Source organism: Salvelinus alpinus, chromosome 19, assembly GCF_045679555.1.
Source record: "Salvelinus alpinus chromosome 19, SLU_Salpinus.1, whole genome shotgun sequence".
NCBI lineage: Eukaryota > Metazoa > Chordata > Actinopteri > Salmoniformes > Salmonidae > Salvelinus > Salvelinus alpinus.
In genome coordinates this window covers 43,554,946-43,567,142 of record NC_092104.1, presented here as the reverse complement: position 1 = coordinate 43,567,142, position 12,197 = coordinate 43,554,946, and the positions used below count along the sequence as shown (strand labels likewise).

At 42.6% G+C, this 12,197-nt stretch overlaps 1 protein-coding gene across 1 annotated transcript in view; it reads right to left on the bottom strand.

The window, feature by feature from the left end:
• Nucleotides 1-11,468, bottom strand: part of LOC139545673 (nuclear receptor ROR-beta-like) — a 32,419-nt gene extending 20,951 nt beyond the window's left edge. Inside the window, exon 1 of the mRNA XM_071353676.1 lies at nt 11,148-11,468. Coding sequence (XP_071209777.1) covers nt 11,148-11,154 — 7 coding nt within the window. The 5' untranslated portion in view covers nt 11,155-11,468. The remainder of the gene's footprint in view (nt 1-11,147) is intronic.
• Nucleotides 11,469-12,197: the final 729 nt, after the last annotated feature.

The following is a 12,197-nucleotide window of genomic DNA, read 5'->3' as shown; positions in this document are numbered from 1 at the left end:
AGATCAGAGGTAGTAGGGATGACCAGGGATGTTCTCTTGATAAGTGCATGAATTGGACCATTTCTGTCCTGCAAAGCATTTAAAATGTAACGAGTACTTTTGGGTGTCAAGGAAAATGTATGGAGTAAAAAGTACATTATATTCTTTAGGAATGTAGTGGAGTAAAAGTAAAAGTTGTCAAAAATATAAATAGTAAAGTAAAGTACAAAAAAAGATTCCAAGTAAAAATACTTTAAAGTACTACTTAACACCACTGTGTCGATGCCCTATGTTCCCAAAGGAGCGATGGGCCTAAGTAAGTCATTCTCGCCACAAAGAGCATGCTCAATATATATATGGCAATGAACAGTCAGCCCTGTTCAGACTCGAGGAAACAATCAATAAATCATATCTTTTGGTTCTGTCCTTCGGTGGCTCACTTTTGGAATCAGGTCCAAGACTGGTTGTTAAGTCATAATTTCTGTGTTCAGATGGACCTACAAACAGTACTGTTAGGAGATCTGAAGAACCACGATCAAACAATTGGAAATATGATTATACTCTTAGGTAAACAATTTATTTTGGGGGCAATCTCGATAGAAATGGTACAAAGAGAGAGGTTTAGACCCTCGTAAGACACCACAGTAAAATAGAAGGATGTTTGCAAAAAGGAAATAGTACAATGGTAGTTGACTCGGAAAGATGGGTTAGTCTGTGGAAATCTGAGTGTTGGAATTAAGATTAGAGTGATTGGTTGATTTGATTGGTTGATTGGCTGATTAACTTGGAATCCAGTATGATTAGGAAATAAACATTATATATTGAACTGTAATGTTTTCCACCAAGTCCTTCAACTAGGAAAGAGGGGAGTAGGGGCATAATAATTAGAAATTATGCAGTAATGGTATTTGATAGACTCCAATTCTATCTGCTAATTTCATAGCTGATCCACCCCCCCCCCCCCCCCCCCCCCCTTAAAAAAACATCAATACCAAGCGCAATACCAGCCCTTATTAGAACAGCAATAAACTGTGGGGTGATCTTTCTACCACTAGGTGTTGCTGTATTTCAACAGCCGTAGCGGCTATTTGTGTCAGCGTGAACAGGAGGGGCAGATTGGACATGCATGTTTCATCTATTAACTAGAGGGGACTAGCTACAAAAAAAACACACCCGGGGCTGTACTATGTTCAGCATGCTGTTACATGGGATGGGACCGTGGAGTAGCAACAATAGGGGTTATGTAGCTACTTGCGTTGCTGCTCACACACACACTCCCAGACCCTCGCACCTGTGTTTTCACTAGGGTCAGCAACGGCTACATTGACCCACTTGGACGGCTCTGGCATCATGGCAGCAGCCGGGTATTGTAGGTAATTACTCAGACCTGTCTGTATGGTTGGCACTGTCTCCATGGTCTCCGTACACTCTGCTGGAGTGAAGAATAACACAGGGCAGGCAAGCAGGGAACTATACCCCCTCCCCCTTCCCTCCCCTGATGCCTGCCTGTGTTGTGGGGCAAACATGTCTTTGTCCAGTTGACAGTAGCCATGATGCATCAAGGATGTTAGTTACTCCCCCCTTGCCCTCCTCCCCTCCCTTATGTGTAAGAGGGCACAGGCTCGTCCAGTTTGCCGCAAGGCTGCAATGCTCTGTGGGTAATTGCTCATGGGGCAGGTCTGGGATCAGCTGCGCTGGGCTCATGGAATCCAGCTCTGTGCTCCTATTGTACACCCCAGAGAGGGAACAGAAGGGGGCCACTGGCTGACATTCAACGCATCGATTCACACACACAGACACACATGCACGCGCACAGAACTGTACATATGTATACACACGTACAAATGCACTCATACGTACGCACATGACAGTGTTTCTATAGTGCTCATGTAGCGTTGATACATCCTATGTTTTAACTACAACTGTGTGCATGAGTATACAGTATTTTTCTCCATCCTGTGGAGTATTTCCCACGTCTCCCTTGCATGCCTCCACCCCCCTGCCCACTAGAAATGAAGCCCACACAACACATTGTGGGGTTCCTAGTGAGTGGCCCTGAGATGGGGAGGCATGCAAAGGAGGCGTGGGAAATACTCCACAGGGTAGACCCAATCCCATCGCCCCCAACCCATCCCTCCCACCCCCTGCCCCCTCAGGTCTACCTCTCAAGTACACTGTGCCATCTCCTTCCCAACACCATCCTCTGTGACTTGTAAGGCCTCTCCGGGCTTGACCTCTGACCTTTCTTTCAGGCCTGAGAGAGAGAGGGGGGGGGGGGGTGCATCGGACTGGAAGGAACAAGTCCAAGGATGATGTGTGTGACCACAGCACCTGGTCTCTCCCCCTCTACTCTGAGAGCAGGGGTAGCCTACACACTGTGTACAGAGATAATGATAAGAATGATCCAAATCATGTATTTGCTGGAGTGTACAAAAATAAGTAAACGCCTGGAGCACATGGAGGCATGGACACACACACTGTCATCGTAGCATCCCACCTATTCTGGTTTGAGAAAAAATGATTTTGTTGTCACTGCCTGCTCCTTAACCCTCCCTTAACCTCACACTGTTCTTCCTATGGTCTTAATCCTAATTGTAGATGACATTGTGTGTGTGTGTTTGTGTGTGAGAGAGGGGGAGGGTAGGACTAATAGGGAGAAAGAGAGCGAAAACAAGAGAGCTATAGCATTAAAAACCTGCAGATTCTACCACATCTTGGTTGGAGGACACTAGCGAATCACATGGACACAAAGGAATGGAGGCTAAACATATCAATTATACTAAAATAAGTGTTACCGTAATCCACAGACAAATTAGTGGGCATACACAAATATGTGGAACAAACTACAAGGGGAACCAAACTACAACACTTGCCGTGTGTGTGTGTGACACAGAGAGAGAGAGTGTGAGAGAGAGAGAATGTGTGTGTGTGTGTGTGTGTGTGTGTGTGTGTGTGTGTGTGTGTGTGTGTGTGTGTGTGTGTGTGTGTGTGTGTGTGTGTGTGTCTCTCTCAGGGATGGACGCTAATAGCTCGCCTCAGGCCACAATTTAACTCAGTCTAACAAGGTTTTCCCCAAAGTGGCCCCAGGGGCATCTTTCGCAAAGAGCCAAATTGATCACAAAGACAATCAAAGTGTTCGCTTCACCTGCACTCTCTCTTTCCCTCTCTCTCTCACAGACACACAATATCAGTATTTTATGAAAATTAATATGAAGGCACTGCTTAAAACAAAGAGGCTATAATGAAATATTACTTTTTTTTATATATAAGGACACTATTCAGAGCACTGAGGTTAGAGAAGACCTGGGTTAAAATACTATTTGAAATCTTTCAAATACTTTGAGCGTTTGCTTTGGCCTGTCTGTGGTACCAGATGGGCAGGGTTTATAGTTGTGGGAGCTACCAGCAGGTCAGTACCAGCAGATCTGCTACTGAGGTTCAAGATGAAGTGCAGCTCACAAGAGAGAAATAGAACTGATGATGCCCTGGAGAATTTCCTCAATGAGATTAGCTACTGACGCTAACACAGGCTAATCTTTGCCACTCACAAAACGCTAACCCCTATTAGAAGCTCATCCATATAGTTGACACAGTAAGTGCTATAAGTATGCTACCACAAACTTCCTTCTATGGAATACGATGGTGGGCAATACCTTTTTATAGCAGCTAATTGAGTTGTAGAATACACATGCTAAATGCATAATATAAAATAGTCTTCAGAAAAGAGCTTTAGGTAACTAAAAAGGAGTTGCATCCATGGTAGCCATGGTCACCTTCTATAGGACGCTATTAAGTGCACAGAAATTACACCTAGTTTCCTCCCAGGACATAGTAAAGTCTGGAATGTAACAGGGACATAACGCAACACTACAGCGCCTTCAGAAAGTTCACACCCCTTGACTTTTTCCACATTTTGTTGTGTTACAGCCTGAATTTAAAATGGATTCAATTGCAACTTTGTGTCACAATACACTATAATGTCAAATTGGAATTATGTTTTTATAAATGTTTACAAATGAATTACAAATAGAAAGCTGAAATGTATTGAGTCAATAAGTATTCAACCCTGTTGTTATGTCAAGCCTGAATAAGTTCAGGAGTAAAAATGTGCTTAACAAGTCACATAATAAATTGCATGGACGCACTCTGTGTGCAATACTAGTGTTTAACATGATTTTTAAATGACTACTGCGTCTCTGTACCCCACAAATACAATTATCTGTAAAATACTGAATAGAAAGGCTTATGTTTGGGGCAAACACATCACTGAGTACCCCTCTTCATATTTTCAAGCATGGTGGTGGCAGCAACATGTTATGGGTATGCTTGTCATCGGCAACGACTAGGGAGTTTTTTAGGATAAAAAGAAATGTAGAGCTAAGCACAGGCAAAATCCTATAGGAAAACCTTGTTCAGTCTGTTTTCCAACAGACACTGGGAGACAAATTCACCTTTCAGCAGGACAATTACCTAAAACACCAGGCCAATTATACAGTGGTTGCTTACCAAGATGACATTGAATGTTACTGAGTGGCCTAGTTACAGTTTTGACTTAAATCGTCTTGAGAATCTATGGCAAGACATGAAAATGACTGTCTAGCAATGATCAACAACCATCTTGATAGACCTAAAGAATAATGGGCATATATTGTACAATCCAGGTGTGCAAAGCTCTTGGAGACCTACCCAGAAATAATCCCAGCTGTAATCACTGCCAGAGGTGATTCAAAACATGTATTGACTCAGGGGGTTGAATACTTATCTAATCAAGATATATTCGTGTTTTATTTTCCGTTAATAATTTTTTTTAAATGTGAGAATGGTGGAGGCTACTGTAATGCCTCTAGAAAGTACAGCTAAGGGTTCTGCCTGACTTCACACTGTGTCCAAGTAATTGTATTAACTGTTTATTAGCTGTCATTGTTGAATTGTTAAGTAAGACACCGCATAGACGCACGCACGCACACAGATGGTGAATTGGACACATCCAGAAAGCTGAATTAACCGCTCACATGATCTGATTGTACGATCACACGATCTGACTGTCTTTATCTTTTTCCTTTCCCTCTCCCGTCCCTCTTTCCCTCTCCCGTCCCTCTTTCCCTCTCCCGTCCCTCTTTCCCTCTCCCGTCCCTCTTTCTTCCTTACCTGTTCTTGTATCCACGTGACTCACGTCATGATGACTACCACCCACAATAGACACGTCTAGTTACTACTGAACAAAAGTGAGCTGATGAGATCAAAGTTCATTCCCATAGTGCACCACATCACACTCCACCATACTAGCAGGGTGCCTCTGCTACCACCACCAGCCAGCGTATGGATACACTGCATAATTGAGAGATACTTCCAGTGTGTTTAACAAGGACATTCTAAAGAGAGAAAGGCTACTTCTTTAACTCAGGGTCAGGCAGCACTGGGGCGATAGCAAGAGATCCCTCACAGCCAATATAAACTAGATGCAATGTACTGCTAGTCACACACACACACTCTCTCTCTCTTTCTCACACACACACCCCACTGACTGAACATATTCCATCCCTCTCAGCGGGGTATCGCATACAATCCCTCAGACACCGAGGAATAAAATCAACAGCAGTCGCTAAGTAAGCACGCTTGGATGCCACCCTCACGCTCAGAACCACTGGGACCACACACTGATAGAGAAGCACGGTCTACAGGCTGCTGTTAACCACATTATCTCAAACACACTGATAGAGAAGCACGGTCTACAGGCTGCTGTTAACCACATTATCTCAAACACACTGATAAGTCAAACATGCAACAGCAGGCAGACACACACACACAAACCCTCACACACACATTAGCTCTCTTAAATTTGAGTTGAGAGCACAAGTGATGGAAGAGCAGACAGGTCGAGTGAGGAGAGACAGGGACACAGGGTTAGAGCAAGAGCAGTAGTGTAAAGTAACTAAGTCAAATGTCTTTCAAGTACTACTTAAGTCGTTTTTTGGGACCATCTATACTTTACTATTTCTATTTTTGACAGCTTTGGCTCCACTACATTCCAAAAGAAAATATGCACTTTTTACTCCCATACATTTTCCCTGACACCCAAAAGCACGTGTTACATTTTGATTGCTCAGACAGGACAGCAAAATGGTCCAATTCACGCACCATCAATATAACAAGTTGTCATTCCTACTGCCTCTGATCTGGCAGACACACTAAACACAAATACTGTGTTTGTAAAATATGTCTGAGTGTTGGAGTGTGCCCCTGACTGTCCATAAAAAATAAAAATCGGGCCGTCTGCTTTGCTTAATATCAGGAATTTGATGAATAGCTGTTACTTTTTAATTTTACTCAAGTATGACGGTTGAGTACTTTTTCCACCACTGTACTTAAGTATATTTAAAACCAGAAACTGAGAATTTTACTCAAGTAGTATTTTACTGGGTTACTTTCACTTTTACTTGAGTAATTTTCTATTAAGGTATCTTTTCTTTACTTTTCCTCAAGTATGACAGTTGAATACTTTTCCACCACTGACCAAGAGACAGAGGGGATAGAGGAACACAGTTACAGAGAGAGAGGCTATACATACTGTAGTCATACGTGGATGAATTGTGTGTGTGTGTGTGTGACACAGTGTGTGTGTGTGTGTGAGTATGTGCGTGTGTGTGTGCGCGTGTGTGTATGTGTGTGTGTGTGTGAGTAATGGTGCAACGCCTCAGTGTGGAGGATTAGCTCTCCTGGCCCAGGCTTTGAGTAATCTTTCCCCCAGTTACATAACACTGGGCCATTAGTCAGTAACACACACACACACACATACATACACACACACATATATACACATACATACACACTGTACATATACAAACGATGAGTCTATTTTCCTCTATACTGTTTCCTCCTACCAACTAAGGTGTTGCTTGCTCCTTCCCCACAATGAATGTTACCCAGTGAAATAAAGTTTTATGTTCCTAATTATGACAATATAGAGAATGCTGTTCAAGCTGTGGGTAATGTTGATGAGGAGATGAGATAGATCGTGTAATGTGATATAAATGATGTGGAGTAGATTATGTAAATTAAACTGCGCACCACAGTATAGATTATGCTGTGGATTGCTTCCGTAGACCTTCAGGAAGCATCGATCCCCTGATAACGCCGGGATTGGCTGATCAATGCAGATGCAGGATGCGTCAAATTCTATTGGCATTGGGACCTCATGCATGGCATTGTGGCTATTTGTGTTTTACAGGCCAGAGTTGAGAACAGAGTGGGTGTATGTGTTTGTGTGTATTTGTGTGTGTGTGTGTGTGTGTGTGTGTGTGTGTGTGTGTGTGTGTGTGTGTGTGTGTGTACGAAAGAGAGAGTGAGATAGTGAGAGAGAGAGAGAGAGAGAGAGAGAGAGAGAGAGAGAGAGAGAGAGAGAGAGAGAGAGAGAGAAGAGGAAGATGTAGACAGAGAGACAGAGAGAGTGAGAGAGCGCGAGAGAGAGAGGAGGAAGATGTAGAGAGAGAGACAAAGACAGAGAGATGATGGCGTGTGGCGTGTGGGGCCTTCTGTGGTGCCGTCTGTAGATTATGGAGTGTGTTGCCGTCTCACATCTACCCACCACACCCCCTTCGTCACCCCTCTTTCTCTCTCTCTCTCTGGAATTCTGTATTTTCCAATAGAGAGGAAGTGTGGGAGATTGTGATTGACACCTTTCACTCAGAGAGGATCACATAGACCACACCCAACCCCTGACCCATCCCCCTCCTGCTCTGGACGGAACTCAGTGACCTATACCGTCTATGGGAGGGTTAGCCTGTGTGAAAATGGCATTGCATTGCAGTAGTGTGTCATTGTGTGTCTGTGTGTGTCTGTTGGAATGCATTTGTGCATGTACACACATACAAACATATACATATTATTACATTGTGCGTTTGGTCACCTGTATTAGGCTTATGCATGTATGCATATCTGTGTGATCATGTGTGTTTGCATGTGATGTGCGCATGTGTGGTGGCATCATAGTATTATACTGAAGGTGTATCTTGTGGGTCACTGTGGATGAGGGTGGGAGTGTACAGTAAGTGTAGGTGTAAAGGTACACGTGGTTCCAGAAGCCCCCTGGCCAAACATAATCAAACCGAAAAAAATGAACCCATCTGCAAATATGATTTTTTTAGGTTTCAAACCCTAGGAAAAGATGCAAAAAGAACCTCAAAATGAAAAATTATTCAAGTCGAAAGGACAATTTTCGAAATAAAAAAGTAGGGTGTTCATGATTAGAATGATACAGAACTTGAATAAACCAACTATTAACGATAGGCTATAGCCCTCTCAACAAAATGGCTTTCAATTATTTAATTGGCAATGAAAATGTATGGGGAGGTTGAACTTGGGAAACAAAATGCTTGGACCCCAACCATTAAATCCTAAAGACGAAGTAATGGAATGGAATCAGACAAATTAAAATAGCAACAATTAATCAAAAGCACTTAAAAAACATTTGACCCTGAGCGCGTTCTTTTCGTATGCGTTTCGGGTGCATCAGATTATAACTATTTTCAGAACGTTTCCTTCTCGTCATTGGATAACTGCTTGTCATTAAATAACGGAAATTGAACAGTATAAGACGAGAAACCTTTCTCTTTTTCACCACAGCATTTTCTCCTTCCCTTGGTTGGTTTTGATCATCATTCTAGTATAGGCTACATCATCGTCCGTCGGTCAGCCGGGACAGGAGGTTTGACAATTGCTAAATGATCATTAAACAAGGCATATGAGGGGGGCTCTATTTTTCATAACCTCGTGGATGTGATTGCATTTCTCTGTGAGCAGTGCAGACTCCACAGGCTGCGAAGGTTGGGAGAGGGGCCGCGTGGCGCACACTGATTTAATTCTATCTGACAAACCCTTTGGGGCGTTCAGCAGGATAGACGGAGAGAGAAAGACAGGAGGACAGAGAGAGACGCTTCGGGCCCTCTTCTACCCACCACAACTATAAAGCCGGAGATTTCGGCATCCCCCCAAGAAGCCCATGCACGAGAGTGGTCGCAAAGCCCAATAAAGTGTGAGTGTAGGCTACAGTTATTGCAAGGTGGGCGGGGAGAGACGAGTTAAGTCATTTGCGAGAGAGAGAGAGAGAGAGATTTGTCCTCCACAAAGTTTTCGTTCTCTTTTTTCTCCAGGGTTATAAGAGAAGGCCTGCTAAATTGCTGAAATGGCTAATCTCAGAGGCAAACAGAGGTGTATTTTAATCCTTCTAATGTTGAATGAGGCGCTTAATTTTCAAAGCCAAATAGCAATAGCATTGGACTCGATAATATGAATGTAAAAATAGGAAAATACTGTTAATTAATATCACAGAATATTGTTGCACTTTAAAAAAAATATTAATTAATTAGTCTAAATATTGTCTTATACCTATAACTTCAACAATGGGCTTAGAATAATCATAATTATTATTTTAATGTTATTTATTTTAAGAGTCATTTCTGTACGGGGCATGTTGTATCTTTAATGATGACACACTCAAATTAAGCTCGCCATTGATAATCTATGTTTAACGTTAAATTGCCCATAATTCAGTACAGTTTAGTTTAAAGACACTTTATTAATATCAACACAATGGCGTTTTTGCATCATTTGTCATAGGACTATACACCTACAACGAAGGAATGAGAATGCAGCCTGAACAACAGAGATATAGACTCCCTCTAAGTGAGGCTATCACCTGTCTTTCATTGAACAAACTGGTTACTTCATTTAGACTTTTACACTATCATAATATTTCCTGTAGGCTTATATTCATCACGGGTTTCCGTTTAAGTGATGATAGTTATTTTACAATTCACAAGGTAGCCTATAGGCTAGTGGTCATACAAATTAATAACACTAGACCTACGCAATTTGACAACAAATCACGGAAATGTTCATTTTCAATTATTGGACAGAACAGCATTGCCACTATGTTTCGTTAGTCTGACATCATTTGTAGGAGTAAATGGTAAAACGGGCCTACTAGTCAGTATTAAAGGCCTTGGATCCAATGCACATGATTGTAAGGGGAGAAAGAGGGAAAAAGAGAGAGAGAGCTGTGGATTGAACTTCCATCTCGAGGACATGGGGACATTACCCTCTCTCTCTCTCTCTCTCTCTCTCTCACTCTTTCGTGTGTGTGTGTGTGTGTGTGTGTGTGTGTGTGTGTGTGTGTGTGTGTGTGTGTGTGTGTGTGACGTGGGGGTCACTAATGTTGCATTTCGATGCTTACGGAGCGGTGCTGCGCTTGACTGATGGATATGGGTTAGTAGAGCGCACTCCAACACAGAAGCTCCTTGCTTGGCCCTATATCACCACGGAGGTCTGTAGGACACAGCCTATACATAGAAAACAAGCTTATATATTTGGGGTTCTGATGGGGTACGACAGTTGAACGAAGCTCATGAGGCATGTCTAACTTATATTCTTCAAGAATTAATGGGTACATATCATTTCTAAGTCCAAAAATGGATGCTGCAACTGCAGATTGCCCTTTAAAGACAAAAATGTCTTAGCATTTTTTTATTCAGAGAGCAAACATGTAAAGGCTGTGTGTCCTGCAGCCCATGGTGCTATAGGGCCAAGCAGGTGTTCCAACGTGTCATGCGCTCTACTAAACCATTTACATTTCTCCAGCCCCATCCCTCAGCTTTTTGCCGAAACAGGGGTGGGAAAGGCTTTGTTATTGTTTCAACTGCGAATTGCCGCTTTAAATCGTCAGTGGCAATAGTTGACGGAAATAGTTGACGGCAATAGCAAATGATGTCCTTCGTGAAGATGATCTCTATTCAGCCAGAGCATCTGAAGTCTTGACGCTCCTCCAAACTAAATAGTGTTGAGTTAACTCCAACACTGGGACGTTAACTCACTTATACAAGGTGTTTAAATGGGCCATACATGGACGTCTCATGGAGAACAACACACACACACAGTATAAAGATCCGAATAGGTTACTAAATAGTGAGACTAAATGGCAATTGTATCCTCAAGCTGGGGCTAATAGACTGAGGCATGAGCAAGTTGGAAGAAAAAAAACTTCCCTAGTAAAGTTCACACAGCGCACACGCAACAGAACTACAGTACGGAATGGATGTGGGGAATACCAGTGATGTGAGTGGGTAGATGCGCCCGCTATTTAAATGAGCTGTCAAAAGCAGTCGGATCCTTACCTCGCATGGTGGTGTTTGTGCGACTCGCTTCCGAATGCAGCAGTCATGAAGAAACAAACATAAATACTTTAAAAAAGCAAAATCCTCGGGCAAAAAACAACAACAATGTTAATGTTTGCCGTCGTCCACGTTCATTCGGGGAGTGTTGTTTCTGTGCAAAAGCATTCCAGACCAGAACAGGCTCGTGCTTGTTGACGCGCTGGGCAGAGCGGAGCAGAGAGCGGGCCGTGGAGTGTGGAGAGGTGGTCAGACGGTTTGAGTCGTCCGCTCAGCGAGCATGCGGCTTTTCACATGACATCTGCGCCTGAACATCTACGGGAGGTTTTCACTGTTTTCCCCCGCGGAGGGGAGAGCGCTAGAGAGGTTTAGAGGAGCAGGGATTGGACTAGCACTTTCTGCTCCTCCCACTCTCGACGTCCCCAATAATGAGCCAGTGTAGTAGCCCATAGCATACTGTAGGCCCTAATCCAGCACGTACCTTCATAACAGTGGAGATACTTTAGTTATATCGTCCTCCCTAATATGGTGTTTACAAACAGTTAGTTAGCCTACAATAACACATCATCCAACTATCTAACAACCATATTTCTACAACATTTTATAGACTAAAGAGGAGCCTTTGGGTTCAGGCTGTGTATGCCTACATCGTCAATAATCTTTAGAGTTGACTATGGAAAGGGGTCAAAATCACACGTTTCTTTAATTTCACAGACAGTTTACAGTCAAAGAAATGATTTTGTAATGTATAGGCAGGCCTTAACCTCTCACACTTAGTTAGATTAGGCTACATCAGTAAGACTAGCACATTTTGAAATCCTTCAGAATTGCGATTTGAAAAATGGTTGAATCTAAATAGTTTATTGGTTACACAGTTCAACACTCTCGCTGGTAAATATTTAATATATTGGATGTTAAACACTGTAATGGCTGTGGATTGAATAGTAAAAGAGAACCACTGAAAAAATATCGAATACCTGCAATATATATATTGAAATACTAAATGTTTGTCAGTCAAATGTAGCTGTTTAAATGCTTATGTGTCACTGAGAG